The 22871-nt window shown below is 35.3% G+C and overlaps 1 protein-coding gene across 1 annotated transcript in view; it reads left to right on the top strand.

Annotated features, from left to right (window-relative positions):
- Window positions 1-22871, top strand: part of PAPPA2 (pappalysin 2) — a 260116-nt gene that overhangs the window by 138112 nt on the left and 99133 nt on the right. Inside the window, exons 11-13 of the mRNA XM_045811473.2 lie at window positions 121-267; window positions 21428-21563; window positions 21764-21980. Of these exons, the coding sequence (XP_045667429.2) occupies window positions 121-267; window positions 21428-21563; window positions 21764-21980 (500 nt within the window). The remainder of the gene's footprint in view (window positions 1-120; window positions 268-21427; window positions 21564-21763; window positions 21981-22871) is intronic.

Below are 22871 nucleotides of genomic sequence, written 5' to 3'. Positions count from 1 at the left end.
GCCAGTAATCACTAAGTACCCAGAAAGAGAGGAAAATTTTGGTTTTGAGCTACAGAGGTTCATTGTCTTTACTTTTCTCTTACCCTCCACATTTAATTTTTGGTTGAAATTGCATTTCAGATTTGTACATCATATCATCCAGATTCACCAGAGCACCATCCCCTTACTGGCTGGTTTCCCTGTGTCACCAATGGTAATAGACCTTGGGATAGAAGAAGTGAGCAGACAGAAGGTAGCCTGGAGAGAGAGGATGAGGTTTGGCTAAAAGTAAGTGACCCAAATGGTTCTTTGTGAAGGCTATGGATAGAGAGAGAGAGAGAGAGAGAGAGAGAGTGTGTGTGTGTGTAAAATGATACGTTGGAATGGCTTGTCAGGAAATTTCCTTTTGTTTTTTTGAATGTTTCTGAAATTTTGATTTATTTTCACCTCTTTTTGAATTTTGGGCTTCTTTCTTTGTAAGTAAATCCATTTATCAAAGTGTAGCATATACACAGAAAAGTGCAAATATCAGAAGTGCACAGATCCATACATTTTCACAGAGTGAACATCCTCTCTACCCATCACACAGATCGAGAAACAGAGCAATGATCACCCCGTAAAGCGCTCTCCTTGCCCTTCTCAGTTATGATACCACAGAGGCATCTACTGTTTTTAGTGCCATCACAGAGGTTGCCTGTTTTTGAACTTTATGTGAAATACTTGAGTGTGTCCTCTTGTGTGTCATTCTTTGTTACTCAGCATTCTGTTTGTGAGAATGCTGCTGCGTGTAACAGTAGAATTGATGTCCATGGCTGTGTAGCATTCCAGTGTGTGCATATCCCACAATGTATTTATCCATATTGATGGACATTTGGGTTATTGACAGTTTTTCTCTATGGTATTACACATAGTTCTACTATAAATGTTTCTGTACATTTCTCTTGGTGAATGTATATAAATAGTTGGGTATATTTGGAACTGCTAGATCATTGGTAGGCAGATGACAAGCTTTACTAGAAAATTCCAAATAAGCTTCTGCAATGGTTATATTAATTTAGACTCCCACCAGAGGCTTATGAGTATTGCAAATGCTTCACATTTTTACCAGTACTTGGTATTTCAAGTCTTAATTTTAGCCATTCTGGTGGGCATATAAAGGTGTCCTCTCCAAGGCATCAGTCGCATTTACATGTCAACTAATGAGTTTTAGAGTCTTTTAAATGTATACTGGCCATTTGTATATCCTTTTTCTTTTTTTCCTGGAGGGCATATTCAAATCTTTTGCCCAATTTTGTATTGGGTTATCTGTCATTTTCTTCATTTATGTGATTTCTTTACAAGATTCCACATGTAATTCTTTTTTGGTTATATGTTATTTATGTTCCAGTATGTTCCAGTACTGTGACTTACTTTTTCTTACTTTTTGTGGTATCTTTAGATGAATAGAATTTCTAAATTTTACAAAAGTCCAGTTTATTCTTCTTTCCCTTTATGGTTAAGTGCTTTTCATGTATGGTATTAAGAAATCTTTGCCTGTCACAAAGATAAACTTTCCTATATTATCTTTTAGACATGTTATTATTTCACCTTCCATATGTAGTCTGTAAACCATCTGGAATTTTTATATAAAGTGTGAGGTAGAGATCAAGAATTTTTCCCCTATGGATATGCAATACATCTAGAACCACTCTTACTCAAACTAAAATTTTCTTTTCCCCACTGTGTTACACTGTGAACCTTTGTCATAAGTCAACTAGCAACATGTTTTTGGTCCCTTCATTGATTCTATATTTTGTTTTACTGGTCTGTATATTTTTGCTTCAATATTATACTATTAATTATGGTACAATCTTAAAATTGGATAATATAAGTCCTAAAACTTTGTTCCTTTTATTCCAGATTGCATTAGCTGTTCTTGGTCCTTTGAATTTTTGTGTAAATTTTGGTATCAGCTTCTATTTCCACATATGGGGGGAAAAAAACCTGATGTAATTTTGATTGGGATTTCATTAAATCATTAAGTCAATCTGGGGAGAGTTTTTCTTTAAAATATTGAGTCTTCTAATATATTCCTTCAACTCCTTCCTTAAGTCTTCCTTAATTTCTCTTAACATTTTATTGTTTTCTGAGAGAAGGGAGTTGAGTTTTATCAAATGCCTTTTCTACATCTAGTGAGTCGATCATATTATGTTGTCTTCTGTCAAAGTCTTACTTTGATACAAACTTCTAAATGTTAAACGAAGCTTACATACCTGGAAAAAAAAAAACAACTTGGAGGTGATGTGTAATCCTTTGTCAATAGTTTTGGATTCTGTTTGTTAATATTTTAAGTTTTTTTTACATCTTTGTTCATTAGAGGTTGGCTCCTATTTTTAAAATTTATTTTAGTGTTTTATCAGGTTTTATGACGAAGGCTAGGTTTGACTTCTAAAATATGTTTCTTTCCTTGCTAGATCTATGGAATCTGTTGTGTCAGGTTGGTGTTAATTTTGGAGGTATTCATCAGTGAAGCTATCTGATCCTGTGTTTTCTTTGAGAAAAATTTTAAATTATGAGTTAAAATTTTAAAACAAATGTAGAAAAATTTGGGTTTTCTATTTCTTCTTAGGTCAGTTTTGGTAGGTTGGGTTTTTCAAGTAATTTATGCATTTTTCCCCAAAATTTTCAGTGTATTGGCATTAAGTTTTCTATAATGTTCTCTTATTTTCTTTGTAATGTTTCCACCTCTAGAAATTTTTTTCACTCATGATATTGTTGGATTTTGCTTCTCTGTTTTATTTATTTTTTGGTCAGTCTTGTTGAAGACTTTTATAGAACCAGCCAAAGAAAATATATATAGTCTATGTATGTGCATATCTATGTATCTATATCTATCTATATGGATAAAAGGAATGTTTATATATAAACCTAAAAGGAAGGAAATAATGAAAAAAAGAACATACTTGTGTGTACTTATTTTCATTATTTCCTTTATTTTATGTTTGTATTTAATTTGCTTTTCTTTTTCTAGTAACTTGAGATGATGCTTAGATAACTATTTTTGGCTTCTTTTCTTTTTTAATATATGCATTAAGGCCATATATTTCCTTCTAGTGTGGCTTTGGTGACATCCTAAAAGTTTCGCATATCTTATTTCTGTAATCACTTCGTTCAGACATGTTTTTCTGATTTTCATTTGATTTCTTTTTCTTTCTTTCTTTCTTTCTTTCTTTCTTTCTTTCTTTCTTTCTTCTTTCTTTCTTTCTTTCTTTCTTTCTTTCTTTCTTTCTTTCTTTCTTTCTTTCTTCTTTTTTACCACTGCATTATATAAAAGTGTGCTCTTTAACTTCTAAACATTTGTGGATTTTCTGGTTACCTTTTTGTTTTTGATTCTTAGCTACAGTCTTTTATGGCCTAAGAGTATATCCCATATGGCTTTGTAATTTGTTAAGCCTTGAATTATGGACCAGCATATGGTCAAGACTGGTAAATATTACATGTACTTTGAAAGGGATATGTACTCTGAAATTATTGGATAGAGCATTCTATGTATTTAAGATAAATCAAATTCACCCATTATCGTGTTGAAAGTTTCTGTATCATATATATATATGTATATACATATACTTTCTTGATATTCTGTGCACTGTTACTATCAGTTAATGAGTGATACTTTTAGAAGCTCCCACTGGAATCTTGGGTTTGTTTCTCCTTTATTTTTTTTTATCAGTTTTTGATTTATACATTTTGAGGCTATGTTATTAAATATACACACAATTCTCACTTTGTATGGAACCACAAAATGATCATGCAAGCTGAAATTATGCAAAGCAAACTTAATAATCAATGAGGAAAAATTATAATTTGTTGCATGAACTCAGAGTTTTTGCCACAATGTTAAACTCGTGTGAAGGAAAAATTTTTAAATAGTAAAATTTGATATTTATTTAGTTCATTATAATATAAAACATTAAAAACATAAAGAATTAAAGTGTTCCCTTTCATTGTAAAAATGTTATCAAAGGTAGTTTGAAGAGCACTTGGCTTTTTTCTTTTTCATCATATGACTTACATTACAAAGCTAGCAGTTTTTTTTATGCCTTTGTGAATTGTCATATTGCTTTCTTAGTTTGGATCAGCTTCCAACAATTTATCCTTTGCAATTTCAATGTTATGAAATATCTTTGAGAGTTCTTTTAATATGAATTTTTTCTTGGCATCACTTCCTCCAGGACATCTTCATCCTATTTGTCACAACCACTTTTCTCATTTATGTTGATAATTTCAGTTTCACTAAGTCCCTCTGGCTGCATATCTAGAGTCCCTCAAATTGGCAGCAGAATTGACATTCCCACCCATCAGCTTTTTCTTCTATGACTCTATTTACCTTTAATTCACATGTCTCCTCCAGCATTATCGCTTTTTGTTTCTTTTCTACACTTTCATCCTTATTGGCCAATTGCCCCTTTCAATTACCCATTTTTATAAAATGTCATATAGGTCTATCACTGAGAAACAAGGAGGCAACACAGCTACACACTTTTCTGTCTCTGCATGAACTGAATAACAGATACACAGCGACCAATCAGTGATGGACTTTGAAAGAAGTGATTGGTTACTGATCAGAGTGATTTGTGGATTGAAGGACCATTAGAGAAGTTTGTACTTCCTGTACTTACAATTAATATATTGTGCTAACTGAAATTTAAGTCATATCATTGGGACTCTGGTATTATATAATTAAATTGTGATAATTGGTACTTGTGCATATGGGAACTTGTGATATACAAAGTGAGGACTGTCGGTATATAATTTTGAAATTTCTATATCTTCCTGGTTGATTATCTGTTTTAACATTATGCCTCATGCCTCTTTTTACCTCTAAGAATATTCCTGCTTTACTGTAAACTTTGCATGATATTAGTATAGTCATGCCTTTTGTTTTTACTTGAATATTGTGTCTTTTAACATCCTATTACTTTTTTATCTTTCTGTATAATTATATTTAACATGATTTGTTTGACATCAATATACCATTATTTTTTCAGGCTAAATTTTTGAATTGGAGTATTCAGTCTAATTACATTGAATGCATGTAATTAAAGATGTTTAGTTTTAAAGTTACTAACATACTATTTGTTATTCATTTGATCGATATGTCCTTTATTCTTTTTTATTTATTTTTTAGATTAAACAGGAATTTTTATTTGATTTTCCCCTCCATTACTTTGTGAGTTATACTTTTATTTTTTTCTCTAAGTGGTTATTCTAGAGATTACAGCATGTATCTTTAACTGTTTAGAGTCTACTATGAATTAGAGTTCTCATAATTTCATTAACAGTGACTACCTTAGAATACCTCCATTTACTGCTTCCTGGCTTTTTAAAGTTAATATGATTTAAAAATAGCTAATATTTACCCTGTCCAGTGCTCTTCAGGCCTTTCTACATTTCTGTGCTTCCCTCATTTTTATTTAGCTTGAAGAAATCCCATGTATTATTTCTTTTTATGTCAGTGTGATGGCAATGAATTCTTTCAGTTTTTGTGTTCCTGAAAACATCTTTTTTTGACGTTCATTTTCAAAAGGTATCTCTGCTTGGGATAGCATTCTAAGTGGCCAGTTGTTTTCTTTCATCAGCCTAAAGATGTTATTCCAGTGCCTTTTCACTTTCATACTTTCTTTGGAGAGTTAGCTGTACATCTGTATATCAGATGTATATTACTTTGAAGGCAATGTCTTTTATTCTTTGGTGCTTTTAGTATATTCTCTTTGTGTTTTGTCTCCAGCACTTTTACTGTGATGTTCCAAGGCCTGTTTTTTCTTTTTATATATCTGGATGAGGCTTTGTCAGGCTTTTTGAATCTGTGACTTACTGTCTTTATTTTCCCATTTACACTTTCTTCTTTTTCTTGATACCAGATATACATACATTAGACCTTTTTGCTGTGTATCTTTTCTCCTTTTTCTTTTTCTTCTACTTTTCTTTTCCTTTTTTTCTTGCTGAAGTCTGGCTATTTTATGCTGACATATCTTCTGTTTCACTAATCATAACTTTTACTCCAATAGCTATTAAACTGTTTATTAAATTATTAATTTCAGTTATTGTATTTTTAATTTTAGAATTACTATTTAACTTTTTCTGTAGATTCTCACTTTGAAATTTTCTATCCTATTGTTTGTTTAAAAAATACATTAATCACTATAATTGTAAAAGTCTGTGTCTGATGATATCAGTATCTTGGTAATCTGAGATCTGTTGATGTTGACAATTTCTTCTCTTTATTTTCATTCATTTAGTCTCATCTACTTTCATACTGTATAATGTTTTAAATAAATATTATTATAGAGATTGTGGAGATTATTGCTAATGCTATCTTCCTTTCAAGATCATTTACTTTTTTTAAAACATGTAATAAGATTTGGGAAAGGACACCTTAATCCAATCAGTAATTAAGATGACTCAAGCTTATGCTTCTGTATTAGTGAGTCCTGATATATTTCATTTTTCTCTTTATTTCCTGAGCCCTAGCCTTTCAGGGGTCTCAACTAAAAGCTTGGATTAGGCCCTCCATCTTGATATTCTCTGAAGTACAATTTCTATTTCCTTAGCAGTATATGTCTGCCAAAAACTGCTTAGCTTTTTAGACTCTCACCCACCAATTTCTGCCTTGTTTCTTATACTTTTATTCTACAGAGCTTAGAATTTGAAAAATGCCTTATTAGCATAAGTGGTACAGAATATGAGGTTCCCTTCAATGTGGTTCCTTCCTTTTCAAGTCTTTTCAGTCCTGACTGCTGTGGTTGCTTTCACATGTCTCCAAACATTATTCTTTTTACTTTATTCATATTTTATAATTATTCTTTTCAGGAGTGTTTGTTCTATTATAAGCTACTTCCTCACAGCTGTAAGCAGAAGTCTCCAACTGGAATTTTTTTAATGTATGTCAGTTAGCTACCATTATATTTTAGGTATGTGCCCTATTCTTACTATAAGTGATCTAGTGGTAATAGTCCTTGTATAAGAAAAAAATCCCTAATATAATTGGAAGTTAAGTTAATATATCAAACCTATTAATAAAATTTAGTTTTCACAAATCCACATAATACCAATTAATTAGGGAGTGAATTCTAAAAATAAGCTCATTGCAGTTTCCCCAAGTTTTCTGAAGACTGTAAGATTTTTGACTCTTTATTATTTCTTTTAGTTTAATCTTGGTTTGATACACACACATGATTTGTATAAAGTGGATCAGAGACAAGTTTATTGCACAAGTGGGAAACAACTATACTGAAAAACATTAGCCTTGAAAATATCTTTCCAAAATCCTTCATTTACTAAAATGCTACTTAACCAACAAATTTCTCACTTTAGTCCTCAGTCTTTTACTGAGTTAACTTGTCTCTCTTAGTTTTCCTTGGTTTTATCTAATCTCGATCCAGTTGACCAGAATATACAAACTTTCTCTTACATGTCATAAAAGGTTTTTATTATTTACAGTAATAAGCACATTTTATTTTGTTTTATTTTTTAAAGATTTATTTATTTATTTCAGGATGGAGAGGGGTAGAGAGAGAGAGGGAGAAAAATCCTCAAGCAGACTCCCTGCTGAGGAGCCCAACATGGGGCTTGATCCTAGGAACCTGAGATGATGACCTGAGCCGAAACCAAGAGCTGGATGCTTAACCAACTGAGCCACCCAGGTGCTCCATAATAAGCACATTTTAAAATCCTATAGTTTACAAAGTACATTCTCATGTACTTTTTAATTTCATCCCTACAATAGCCTATGAGTTTGGCTAAAGTATGTGTCTTCCTGTTTTATAGATGAGAAAAATAAGAACCAGTCTCAAAGTGCTTTTTCTACGTCACTCAAGAATAAAATGGTAAACCTGAAGGTCAAACTCATGCTACTTGACTCTGACCCCATGTTTATTCTTTTATACTGTGTTGCCTTGTTCAGTCAGTATTCATTATGTACCTGTGATGGGCCAAACCCAGAATTGAACACTGGGGATAAACATGAGAATATGACATGAGCAAGAAAGCAAATTTAAACATATGTGGAATTGGGAGGAAAGTCTTCTTGTCTTCTTTTGTTGGATTTCTTCTAAATTCTTCAAAGATGATGTACCTATGGATCTAGTTCATAGGATTTATTAAGTGCAGATTGTAATTCTAGGTGCCATTGAAGGATAGAGAAAGAAAGAGAAGGCATGATTCCTCCTAGAAAGTGCTTTGAATCTCAGCAATATAGACAACAAATGAAGCAATTTGAGAAGCAGACATCCAATAAGTATCTGTTGTTTGGTTTCGCAGGGAGCCCATATGCAAAATCATATGCTCATGTTTATTTTCATGGATGTTCTAAAATGCCCCAAATTTGGAATGGTCTCACTCAGGCTGGACTGGATAGAAATCCTAATAGAAACCTCCACATGCTTATAGTATTTTAAATGCCATATTGAAAACATCAGTTATAAATTATGGACCACTCCTAGAAACCTTTGCTACATAAAACCTAAAGCCTGTAAACCTTAATTTCCTTCTTTTCTTTGTGTGGGTTCAACTAGCCAAACACTACATATGAATCTTCAACAGAAAATGCATTGCATATTTAATTGATTGGATTTCAAAGATAAGAATCTGTGATACCAGATTCTTGGAGTGGGGGGTGTGGAGAAACACATGTATTGAGATTTGCTCTGTTCCAGGTAGCTTATTAATTAATAAGGTGTGGGCTGGGCTAGATTGAAAGGGGAGGTGAACAGAGGCTGCAAACTTCCTCTTCCTGCAAAACTTTATAAAAGATGTACTGTAGTTTGAGTGGAAACCACATCAAAAGGAATTTTTCAAAGATGGGGAGATTTGGCCATTTTCTTTGGTTGTTGCAGGTTGGATCCTCTAGGAAGTAGATTCTGAAATGGAACTTAGGTGCTCGCTTTGGCAGCACATATACTAAAATTAAGGTGAAGCTTAGTATGTAGGATGTTCATTAAGGAGTGGGCTGGGTATCAACATCTAGGGAAGGAAGCATGAGTGGGTGAAAAGGGGAGTTGAGCAACCTCAATGACAGCTTGACTGATTTCTCCTGTGAAGAAATAATACATATTATCATAAGGCACAAGTGGTACGTGGAGTAATACTGCTGTAAGATCCTTACCCTGAGATAGTAATATTATTTGAATGTAGATTGTAATAAGTTAGACATACGTATAATCTCCAGAATAATCTTTAAAAAATACACATATACACAAATAGCTATAGGTAGAAAGTGAAAAGAGAAGATTAATAGGATAATAAAATAATTTGACTCACTCAAAAGAAGGCAGGAAAAAAGGAGCTAAGAAACAATTACCAAGGTGATAGACTTAAAACCAACTGTATTATTAATTACATTAAATGCAAATTATCTAAAAATGCCATGTAAAAGGCAGAGATTGTCCGTCTACATAAGATGGAAAGTATCAATTATATACTGTTTATGAAAACACACTTTAAATACAAAGACATACAGAATCAAAGTAAAAGAGAGAAATTATATGCCATATAAACTCTAAGCATAAGAAATTGCTGTGCTGTGCTAGTATCTGATAAAATAGAATATTAGCAGGGATAAAGATGGGATGTTTCATAATGATAAATAGGTCAATTTATCAAAACTGCCGAACAATCTTAATTGTCATAAAATTGGAGCACCTAAGAATAGAGCCTCAAAAGAAATGAATTAAAAATTGATAGAACTAATAGACGAATAGCCAAATCCATAATCATAATTGGAGATTTTTATCCTCTCTAAGTCATTGAGATAGCAAGTAGACAAAAAAATCAGGACAAGTATATAAGATTTGAAGATCATTCTCAAGTATCTTGGCCTACTTTGACATTTGTAGAAATACTACATATGCAGAATGCATATGGTACTTTCACCAAGATAGGGTATATACTAGACCATAAAACAAGTCTTAATAAATTTGTAATGATTGCAATCATACAGAGCACATTCTCTGACCTTAACAGTACTAAATAAGAAATGAATAACAGTATGTCTAGGAAATCTCCAGTTTCTTGGTAATCAAGCAGTACATTTCTAAATGACCCATAGGTCAAGGAAGGTTTTATGGGGGAAATTAGAAAACATTTTGAGTTGAATGATAATGAAACAACATTTCAAAATTTATGGGATATGATTAAAATAGTACTCCCCGGGAAATTTATAGTTTTAAATACCTATATTTGGAAAATAAGCAGTATAAAATCAATAATCACAGTTTCTACCTTAATTAGGAAAAGATCAAATTAAAGTCACAGTAAAAGTATAAAGGAAATAACAGAAAAGAGCAGAAATCAGTAAAGTAGAAAGAAATTCCTATATCACCACTGTTATTTTACTTTATCTGGAAAAAGCAGCCAGTGCTAGACTTTGATTTCTATACTTTATGAAATTTAAAATGTGAGAGAAGTAAAACTCAAATTATTTTCTCATAAATTGAGTTGATATCTGAAAAGAGGAAACAACCTGAAAATTATTTCATTTGGTATCATGGTTTAGTACAAAATTAAGATGAAAGCAAATATGCTCTCTAATTTTAAACAACAATCAATGAGAAATATGATTAAAGAAAAAAGTTCATTTATAATGCCAGTCAAGGTAGTAAAATATCTAGGAATAAATGTTAAAAAAGAAAAATGAAAGATCTATATGAAGACACAGTGAAGGCTTGAATAAATGCAGAGGCACAAACTGGTCCTATATAGGAGGACTCAGTATCATATGGGGGTCGATTCCCTCTAAATCCTGAACTTCACATAATCCCAACAAAAATTCTAACAAAAAACATTTAAAGAATTACAAAGTTGATTTTAATGTTTTTAATGGAAATTCTGCCAAAGTTTAGTGATGAAGGAGGCCTGACTCTGTCAAATACCAAGATACATCATGAAATTGTAACGGTTAAAATATCAATGAATAGACAAATTAATGGAACAAGATGGCCCTGAAATACACCAAACGATAGAGACATACATATAGATATGGACTTGAAATTAGACTTAATACTCTCAAGACAAATGAGAGTGGTGCACCCATTTCCACATATCCTTGCATAAACATAATATTATCCAATTACCTAAAATTAATAAATCTGATGGGAACAAAGTGATATCTTGTTATATTGTGCATTTTTTTCTTTGATTGTTAGTGAGGTAGAGCGTCCCCTTTACAAAAATAATTATCAGGCAGTTAGTATTCCTCTTTTATTTAATTGCAACGTGGACAAATTTATTAGTTTTTTCTTAGATTACAAAAATATTTTTTGTTTTCTTATATTAGTTTTGTAGTTTTGCCTTTTGAAGTTTAGTGTTTAACATAATTGAAATTTGTTTTTGTATATAGAATAAGATAGGTTTCCACTTTTTCCCCTTAAATATGATAAGTCAATTTCTAATCTCAACCATTAAAACATTCTGTCTTTGCTCTGATGATTCACAGTGCCATGTTGATTATATACTAATTTCTGGAATAGACTTGAATCTGTTTTTTTTTTTTTAACACTCTGCTCTATTTCATTGACCTATTTTCATGTTCCCTGCACCAGCAATACACTGTGTTTAGTACTATGACTTTTACTACCTAGATATATCTGGTAGGGCATGTCCCCACCTTCTTCCACTTTTTTTTTGAGTTTTTAAAATCAAATTAGCTATTCATTATTCCTGAACACTTATTTTTCCATATAAATTTTAGAATAAGCCTTGGATCATTTCTTCTGCCTCTTGAAAAACATACTGGTATATGTGAGCTGAACTTAATCAAACACTTGATTTGTGTCAATTGGTATGATTTTCCTCCTTTGATCCGTCATTATGTTGAAATCATACTGATAGACTTTTTTTTTTAAGATATCAAGTCATTTTTGCTTTTGTGGCGTGAACCTACTTGCTTATTAGATACTAAATTTTAAATATGCTCTTGGATTTTATTGGTTAATCTTTTGCTTTGGATCTTTGCATTTGTATTTATTTATGGAATTAGTTTATATATTCCTTTTTTGAATATTCAGATTACACAAGCCTCATAAAGTTGATTGGGCAGTTTTCCCTCTTACATTTTCTGAAACCACCTGTATAAAATAAGGATTATCCGTTCCTTCAAAATTTAGTAGAACCCACCTGTAAAACCAACTGGGTTTGGGGTTTGCTTGAGGAAAGATTTATGTTTGTCATTTAACTTTCTTTGATTTTTATTAATATGTTTAATTTCTCCTTTCCAATTTTGGATTATTTGATATTTCCATAAATTTACTAATTTCTTCCACATATTCAAATTTAGTGCTGATAGTTTTTCATAATGTATTTTTACTTTGTCTCATCTCTGTTTCAGCTATAGTTACCACTCCCTTTATATTATGTGTTTTTAAGCCTTCTGATTTCTCCTGTTTTTCTTGATTACTCATGCCTAGGTTTCTTCAAAGAACAATTTTTATTTGTTCATTTTTCTCTTCATTCTAGTCGTGGTTCTCCAATTCACTGATTTCTATCTTTATCTTTATTATTTTCTCTCTTCTTGTTTCTCTGGATTCACACTGATGTTCCCTTTTAGCTTCTTGTGTCAAACACTTGGGTAATTTGTTTTCACTGTTCCTTAATTTTTCCCTCTAGGTACTGCTTTGATTGTAGTCAATAATTGTTGACACATAGGGCTTTCATTGTCAGTCTGCCCTAAGTATTTTGTAATAACTCATAATTTCTTTTTAAAATCAGAAACTTTTAGTAGTATTTTGTTTGTTTGTTTCTACCACTGAGTTTTCAGAGGATAACAACTTTTATTGTGCCAGCTCCGTCATTCTTAGAGGTTTTTTCTTCTTCTCTTGGCCCTACATTTTATTAGAAGCGCTTAAAGAAAGAGTCTTTATTCATTCAGAAATTAAGGTCCAGTCTGTATTAGAAATGTACTCTCCATTAGCTTCCTAAAGTATCTACCACTTTTACCACATCTTCTCTACTTTTCTTTATCTACGAACACCTACAAAATCCTTTCTTCCATTCCTTTTTTTTTATTTCTCTGCTCTTCTTTTATCTCTTCATTTTTAAAAAATTGTGCATTCTCATATCTCGCCAACTTTAAGTTGCAGAAAAAAAGTACTTCAAATAAACAGTGAAGAATTTTTTAGTATAAGTAAGTCCTGTGCTATATTCAAGACATACTTATACTAAACAAAAATATTTATTGTTTCTCTGATATTCATATTTAAATAAGCACCTTGTTTGGTTTTGGTAGTTTTTGCTAAATTTGGCAAAACTTATAATTCTTTTTTTATTTAATCAGTTGGATACTAATCCTCTATTCAGAGATGACTTCAACCATCCAGAAAACTGAACAGATTTCATAATTTAGCAAGAAAGAAAAAGCTCATAGATAGAAAGCACCAAGTCCCATCACTACTTTGGATTTTTTTACTTTGTTTCTTAGGAAAGCTGACAGGACCCTTTGTTAAAGCCTATTTACTTTACCTAGAATTGTAATAATATTAATGATCTGAATTTTCAATCTGCTGTAGAAAAGGAGCAGCAAATTAGTAGGGGATATAGAAACTGGGAGAAGACCTATATTCAGAGGAACAGTATTATAAGCCCTATTTTTACCATTAATCAGTCAAATGGCCTTATATAAATCATATAACCCTCTTGGACATCAATTTTCTTAGATTTAAAATGAGGTGTTTGGACTAGATGATTCCTTTCAGTTATGTATTATAATTTCAGCTTGATGGTGAATTTAAAAAAGAATGAGATAATAAATATGAATAATAAAAGAACTGTAGTCATAGTAGGCTATCAAATACTAAGGGCAAAGATAAGTATATCTACTGATGCCTTTAGAACCTTGCTACTCAAAATGTGGTTGGCATCCAAAAGCATCAGCATCACCTGAGAGCCAGGTAGGAATGCAGAATCTTAGCTCTACTAAATCAGAATTGGCATTTTAACAAGACCCTCAGGCAATCTGTATGTACATTAAAGTTTGAAGAGCACTGCCTTCGAGGATTGTTATCTTAGCATTCAGGAAAATAACTGATGTTCAAAGTGATGCTTCCAATTTACCAAGTGAAAATTCCGTTAAGTACAGTATTCCCCGGTTAAGAGGGCAGGAGCATTTATAATAGGTATTGGAATTATTTCTATACACATCACCTAAATTTCTAAAAATTTCTTGCCTTTCAAAAGAAAATCTTCTGTTTAGAAAATTAACCTATGTGAATACCTACATTCCCTGGGAATCCTGCAAAAGCAAAAGGGACTATGTATATATGATTTTCATTTCCACCAAAAACAAGCCTGGTGCATTGAAAGAGGAATTCCATCTCCCAGTGGCTCAACAGTTTATCCCTAGAGGGGAAGCACTCATTTTCCGCTTTCCTAGCTGATTGCTACTAATATAACTTTTTATTTATTTTATGTGGAAGCTTTTGCAGGCTCTAGACATGACATCTTAGCTGACCCTAAGTTTCATGAATAATTGGGATAGCAATGTTTTTCAACCAGAGGTGGGGGAAACTTGTCTGGCTCTGCAGTGTGCTCCTTCATCCTCTCACTTATGTATTCTTGTTCACAAGAAAGCCTTCTCCGTATATTCCATAATACCTTTCCTCATTCTCAGAGTTTGTCTTGTGTGGAATGTCCCCAGGATTCAGATTCTGAGGTGAAGATTTGCATGCTGAAAGTTTATTGAGGACTTTCCCTAAGATCAACACCTGTGAGGGAATGAAAGAACCAAGGGAGTACTAAGAGAGAAGGGCTGTGAGACAGCCAGGTGAAGGCATCATCACCCCACAGGGAGCTGGGTTGGCCTCTAGAGTTCTCCTACCTTGTACAGTGCTCACTGCTATCAAAAGGCCCCTGGACATGGGTTTCTCCAGAGAAGTGGCATGAGCTTTTGGAGTCTGTCTTCCTCAGAGGGCAGTTTCCAGAAGGAGACTTTGCTGTGGGCTGAGTGCTCAGTCATGAAGGAAAGGGTCTCACAGTGTCTCCCAGATCTCACAGTGGACCCCCACACTGCAGTATCTGCTACAGATTTGGTTTGCCTCTTTCTAAGCCCCATTCTGAGTCCTACAAGTTCTTCTAACACAGAGCCTCTGCAGACTTAGCCCTGGTGTCTAAAATCACAGATGAGGAAATGCTGTTAGAAGGAATTGAGACAACAAGATGAGTCTGATCTGAGTCCTTCCACTGACTTGCTGAGTCATATATTTTCAAATGTCTCCCCCTGGATGGTGGGGGTCATAATGATGGTTCCCTCTTCATTTCACAAAATGACTACTTGATTTCAGTCTTCTGAAAAGAGAATCACATAAACTCATGATGTTCATAGCCTTACTTATACTATGAGGGAATATAACATAGGATATCAGCTGGGTTTTTACTAATACCAAGGGAGACAGGAAGTAAAACCAGGTTCAAAACTCCTTCCCCATTTTGACTTACATCCTCAAGTATGGAGACTACTGAGACAGCTCAATAGCAAGAGGCTAGTTGCCTCAGAGCCTCCCTTCCTCCATTAGTTTTGGACGTCAGGTAAGGTCCCCTGAAACGTTGAGAATTAATCTCTGCCTTGTCAAATTTCTGAAGTCTACAGAGATAGCAATATTATTAGGTGAACCATATGAAATATTTGATAATTTTTCACCTACAGGAAAGGCATATAGTTCAACCAATAGTGCAAGCATTCTTTTTTTAAAAATTAATTAACTAATTAATTTGACGTGGGGGGAGGCAGAGGGAGAGGGAGAGAAAATCCTCAAGCAGACTCCCTGCTGAGCGCAGAACTGGACATGGGGCTCAATCTCAGGACCCTTGAGATCATGACCTGAGCTGAAATCAAGAGTGGGATACTCAACCAACTGAGCCACCCAGGGACCCCAATAATGCAAGCATTCTTAATCTGATTTCTGCTGACCCCTAATTGTATTACAAATGGCTTTCAAAGTGTTCACTTAGCTCCTAGAAATTGTATGAAGCTTTTATGCTTACGTGTTTATGTGACTTCATTTTTGGGGAAATAGAGGTTATGAGTGTCAACACATTTTCTAAGGAATCTGTGACTTTGTGCTCACCCCAAATTAAGAACCATTGGGTAGTCAGAAGAGTACACAACTTGAAGTTGGAAAACCCAAATTCCTACCTCTCTAGTATTTTGCTAGAGGAAGTCACTTAAGCTCCTCAGAACCTACTTTCTACCCCTATAATATAACCCTTGTATCCTGGAGATATTATAGTATAAATCTCATATAGGAATAAAAACCCAAGGAACTTTATGGATCCTCCAGCAAGACATCTGATCATGCTTGGCACACTGTAAAGTGCTATACAGAGAGAATGTAGTGTCTGCCCACTTTCTCCTGTTCAAGGGCCTTCCCTTTCTCTCTGAAATCAGCATGTGCCATAGATGAGTGAAAATGGAAAGGCACCAAAAAAAATAACAAACCAATAACTAACCAAAAGCATTTAAAACCTCAGAAAAGATTCTTTTCAAGTTTGTGGTATAGTTTCAGGGTCTGCTATCCAGTGACCACCACAAAGGATGACCTGGAAGTTGAAATACTTGGTTTGGGAGTATATTGAGTGAGCGTGTCTGTACCCCGTAGGCAGAGTGAAGAGGGATTTCTTAAGCCCAAACAGTTCTTCACTAGGGAAACATTCTTTCAATCTTATCCCTCACCAGTGGCCAGAAGTTCCATCCAGTAGTTAATGTGCAGGCTTTGGATAAAAAAGCCATTGAGTGTGGTGGACTGGTTTTCCACATCTGTATGCCAGTCAGTATCTGTCTGTCTGTCTGTCTATTTATCTATTTCTCCAATCTGTATTTCTCTTTTCACAGTATTTTGCAATGGATTCACTGAGCTAATTTCACTGGCAATCCTCTGTCTTGAGACCATTCCTCAGTCCTGAGAATCACTTGCTTTTCTAAAAGATTCTGTCTCCTTTCTAACATCTATCTATTGTTTTTCTTCATAAGAGCCAAGTTCAAATTAATTTTATATTGTCAACGTAATACATGAATGTAATCTCCCTGTTAAAACAAATAATAAAACATGGCACATGAAGCTAACAATCCCCTTGACCTCTTAGCACCTTGAATTTTTCTCTTGGAGCATGCCTGCTGCTCATTTCAGATCTGAAGAGTACCCCAGGAGGTGCATTTGACACTCTGTCCTGAAGGGGAAGCTATTCACATGATGCATTTGGTGTGTCGATGAGAGAAGTGTCGCACTGTAGTGGCAAAAGTGGCATGGGTTTAATAACTAGCACTTCATGTTTCCAAGTCTCTGTTCTAGCCGATAACTATCTTTTATATCCAGGAACATAAAATTCATGGTGTGTTTTGTGTAAAGTGAAAATAGTGTGGGCTGTAATATTAGATCAAAATAGCTGTGATTTAGCTGTGGGAAGAATAACTTTTAAAAATGTCATCTTAGATGCTCAACATCACTCATCATCAAGGAAATGCAAATCAAAACCACAATGAGGTATCACCTCACACCTGTCAGAATGGCTAGAATCAAAAAGATAAGAAATAACAAATGTTGGCGAGGATGTGGAGAAAAAGGAACCCTCGTGCACTGTTAGTGGGAATGCAAATTGATGCAGACACTGTGGGAAACAGTATGGAGTTTCCTCAAAAAATTAAAAATAGAAACATCATACAATCCAGTAATTCCACTACTGGGTATTTACCCAAAAGAAATGAAAACACTGCCTCAAAAACTAATGGTACTGTATGGTGACTAACATAACGTAATAAAAAAATAAAAATTAAAAAAATTAAAAAAATCCAAAGTAAATAAATAAATAACTACTTTGATCAAAAGCAAAACAACAACAACAACAGCAGCAGCAAAACACCCAAAAAATATATGCACCCCTGTGTTTATAGCAGCATTATTTACAATAGCCAAGATGTGGAAACAACCCGTGTCCATCAATAGATGAATGGATAAAGAAGACGTGGTAGATAGATAGATAGAGATAGAGATATATGATGGACTATTACTCAGTCATAAAAAAGAATGCAATCTTGCCATTTGCAACAACATGGATAGAGCTAGAGGGTTTAATGCGAAGTGAAATAAGCCAGTCAAAGACAAATACCATATGTGGAATTTAAGAAACAAAACAAATGAACAAAAAGAAAAAAAGAGACAAACTAAAAAACCAGACTCTTAAATACAAAGAACAAACAGATGTTGCCTGAGGGGAGGTGAGTGAGGGGACCGGTGAAATGGATAAAGGGCAGTAAGAGGTACAAATTTCCAGTTACAGAGTAAGTCACAGAGATGAAAAGTACAGCACAGGGGATATAGTCAATAAGATTGTAAAGATGTTGTCTGGTGACAGTGACTACACTTATTGTGGTGAGCACTGAGTAGTGCATAGAATTGTAGAATCCAGTTGTACTGGAAACTAATGTAACACTGTTAATTATACTTCAATAAAAATAATCACCTTTGTTTAAGGCATAAACTCAGCATTCTAATTATACCATCAATTTCAGAAGTTTTTTTGTCTGTATATGTACAACAAAAGTAGGTTTTTGATGAACACATATTGAACTGAATTTTCTGAAAATCTGTTAAAAGAGTTACGTATATAAAATATATTTTTCATAGAGTACATTTATAAACAAGAGCTATATTCTATACCAAAAGCCTTGGATATTGCCAATGTCTCTAGATGTAGAACCTGGAATACAAATTCACATTTCTACAAATGCCGATTTAAAACAGCATAGGTGAAATTTTTTACCGTATAGGTTTTAGAAGAGCATAATTCTCTGTATACCAAAATATACAGTTTGTGCTTAATTTTTAAATTTTATTCTTCACCCATGTCTTCCTGAAGTGTAAACAAAATTTTAAAAATATTGCTCTTTGGAAATAAGAATTATTTTGTGAATTAATTTATGAACATTGAATTCTTACTAGATGACGGGCACTGTCCTATGTGCTTTCACTGATTTCATTTAATCTTCATACTAGCTTCATGAAATCGTTAGTATGTCTGTGTTTCAGATGTGCAAAATAGGAACCCTAGGCTCAGAGAGGAGGGATGGATTCCTCAGCCTTAACCAGTTAGTAGAGATGGAGCTAAGAGTCAAACCGAGGTTTCTGCCTGGCCAACACTCTCTCCAGAATGGTGAACTTACTTGGTTCTTTTCACCCTGGCTCAGATTGGCTATGCACATATGCGTGGATTCAAACTAGTCTCTGCTTTGGAGGCTCCAAAAGTCATATGAGAGTTCATACTTTCTTTGTATCTCGTTGCTGTTGTGGGGCGTATTTGGTAATTCAGCTGAGAACAAAGTTCGGTTTACGTCTCCTGTGTCACTGTGAGAGGAAATGCTACAGACTCGGTATCCTGTGCCTTGATCAAACCCTTGTCTCTTTTTGCTGTATGTTTCCCAATATTCTTGGGCCTGTGTTTCTTTTGTGAGTATTACCTGTGGTTTCCTGCTTAAGCCATGGCCTAGAAATCCTGGCATACCCTTTCCCACAGATCGAGGCACAGAGACGATGCCACCAGGAGCAGGCTGTAAGGCTCAAAGGGATTTGGTTCAAAGACCCTTAGAGCAAGAAGGCACATTGCCAGGAGATGCAAAATGAGCTGGAGGTTTTGGGCATGGGCCCTCAGGATAGAGAAATCCACACCATCATAAGACTGACCCCTCCTAGTTAGTTTTAGGTGGGTGGTGTCTATTTTGGGGCCCAACAGAAGGTGGGAAGACTGAGGGCTCCTGTTCCTTGTTGAACCCACCCCACTCTTCAAGTCTGAGGCCTACTGCGGTAAAGCCACCGTGTACTTGTTTGGACTCCGTCTGTTCCTGGCTCAGGAAACACCCCAGAACTTTCTTCCAGTACTCAGGTCTCTTTTGTGGTATAGCAAAAGGAAGAGGTTGTGGGAGTTCCCAAGGGACTTTGATGTCCTTTGCTGCTGCAGTTGAGGGCTTTGCGTTAGGCTCTTGGTTACCTTATGGTATGTTTCATGTCTAGCCCTCATCCAGTCAGGGACAAAGGACCTCGTATTGCAAGCCGTAACCTATGGGTCTGGATATTTCTTAAGTTATAAAGGAATATTTATTATTTCAAAGAGGGGAAATGAGGGGGAAAAGACACTGTAAAAAGAGAGTGTGGCTGGTCTTTCCCTCAAAGGGGGAGAGGAAGAAGGGAGAGCTGTGTTGCATTGACCACTGCAAATCATAAAATCACCCTAATTAAGCCAGCAGTGCAAACGGACACACTATAAACACACCACCAAGACTCAGGAAAAATCAGCCTGCACACAAGGAAGAATTCTTGGTAAAATGGAAAACATGTTTTACCCTTCTCCTCTCCATTTTTAGAAGAGGTCCCTCCCATTAGATGCACCCTTCTTTAACCCTGGGGATAGTTTTCCTGGAGCTTTGTCACCCTCAGAACCAATAAAAAGCTACAGAAAGGCAGAGAACATTGTAAGGTCCAGCTCCAGAATCTGATAATGTAGCAACCACGTAATACCAGGTAAGGTAGAGATTTACTCTGAACGGAAACGAGAGTAATATTGAGCTAAAGGGTGTAAAACAAAACTAGAATTACTACATCGAATAATTTCAGTGTGGGAAATAAGCTCTCCAGGTCATCTCCCTATCTTGAAGATGTCTTCTTTTATATTGAAGGATTTCCAGGGACAAAACTCCCATAGTTTGCTTTGAAAGACTCTTTTACTGTTAATCAGCCTAAGCACCTAGAGATATTGCTTATAAATAACTGAATTTCCTGTCCCTCGGTGTTGGCTTATTTTTCAGCCATGGGTAGGGTAGGGTATATATATTCTTGGGGCACCAGTAGAAATGCATGAGAATAAACAGTTTCACGGCTTCTAGTCTCAGAAACAAGAGACACTACAGTTGCGTCTCCTGTCATGGTCCACATACTCAGTGAGAGGTTCAGATAAAATGTTTAGAGGGAAGACAGAAAGATGGGGAAGAATGAGCTATGTTCTGAACTATGACAGTTCAAACAGAATGTTAGCTTGGTGACTCTTGTCCTCTTCTTCCCACTTTGGAGATAAGATTGGCTGGCTATGCAGTGATTTCTTGTCTCCAACAATGATCTCTTTCAGTGATCTTCTTGAGAAATTTAAAGAAAGACAGGTCCAAGTGAAAAAAGGAACAGTTGAGGTAAAAAACAAAACAAAACAAAACCTCAGAAAAAGATGAAAAGCTCAGTAGCTGAAAGTTATCTTTTTTTCATCTAATTTTGATTTTTGGTGTGACCTCAGCTATCTTTCTATGCCTACTCCATATTTTTCTCAAAAGCAAAGGAGAAGGGAACTCTTACTTTAAAAATGGGGGACTGAGAAGTGTAAAAATAGTGTGACACATGCCTTGATAGCCCGGTGGAAATGATGACTTACACATATGTGTGCTTACGCCTAGGTGTGTTTCAGTAGACCAGGAGTGGCCACGGCAGTTTTCATTTTCTTGACATCTGATGGCCCAGGACTGAGACAACATCAGCGGCCGACAGTGACTGTTCACCTGACCGATGTCAGTGGGAACAACCACTCCCTTGGTGAGTCTGACAGTGATCCTTTTGGGGTCACTAGAGGATGATCCAGTAGACCCTGGAGTCAGCTGGGCGTCTGTCTCTGATATTGTTTGGGACCTTGCCTACAATACGCAGCTATTGAGAAAATACAAGGAATGCTAGATGTGGGAAGATGGAGCATATGAATGGCTTACAGTATTTTTCATCTCCTTATTTCTCTTCAGGAACCTATGAGCTGTCATGCCGGCATAACCCGCTGGTTATCAACGTGACCCATCCCCTGAATGTCCTCTCCCACCGTACCACCTCAGTGCTGCTGAATTTCTCATCCCCATTGGTGGGCATCTCAGCGGTGGCTCTAAGGACATCCTCCCACATGAGTCCTTCAGCTCTCAATAAGTGCATCCCAGAGCCTGAGGGGCAAAATCATCAGGGACAGAGGTACAGAGTCCCCTTTCTCCTTTTTTTCCCCTTTCTTTTTCTTCTGGTTGGGGTGTACTGCTATCATTTTCATATGTAGCATTTTGTTTTCAGTGGGTGCTTAATCACTAACTAAAAAGTGGGTCTAAAAACTACTAAGAAGACATAAGAAACAAGTGAAGAACAACTCATAGAAGGCACACTTGGGTTTTATATTTTGCTCTTCTTTCCTTAGTTAAGAATAATTTTTTATGTAAATATTTAACATCTTTACAAGGTCTTAAAATCTTTTTTACATATAAAACCACTGCCTTCAAATCAACATGGTTATAGAAACTGCCAAATATTCTCTGCCAAAAACTCAATGTTCCCTAAGCAATGTATGTTTTTCCACTTGTTCCCACCTGGACAGTGTATACAGCAAGTTTCACAATTAGTTTTCAAGGCATGTCATATAATCAGAGTTACACATGGAAATCAGGAGTATATTATCTGCATACATCTTTCTGTGGACATATGTGATTGTCATCATCGAGACAGAGGTTTCCTGAACTCTCTGGCTCAGCTAGTAGAGGGACTGTACTTTATAGTGTTGGTGTGCCCAAGGAGGCCCGAAGGTGGGAGGGAGCAGGCCGTACAGTGGTCTGTGCTCCAGTTGGGCTAAACTCACTCACTATGAGTGGTCTAATCAATGGAGTGGGACTGTAGGTAACAGAGTTTGTTCCCTCAAGGAGTGAGGTGTCAGGGGACTGGGATCCCAGTCGCAAAAGCTGCCAGGCAGTGTTCCGTCACCAGATGGGAGCTCTGATACCACCATGCCCAAGCTTTGATTGGGGACTAGGAGTAGACAGTAGTGTGTAGGATGTCAGTCGTCTTTCGCGGTGTAGCAAATCATAGCAAATTGAGTGGCTT

Source organism: Ursus americanus, chromosome 2 (genome assembly GCF_024610735.1).
Source record: "Ursus americanus isolate L20-20 chromosome 2, mUrsAme1.1.p, whole genome shotgun sequence".
Lineage (NCBI taxonomy): Eukaryota > Metazoa > Chordata > Mammalia > Carnivora > Ursidae > Ursus > Ursus americanus.
This window is presented reverse-complemented; position numbering and strand designations above follow the sequence as displayed.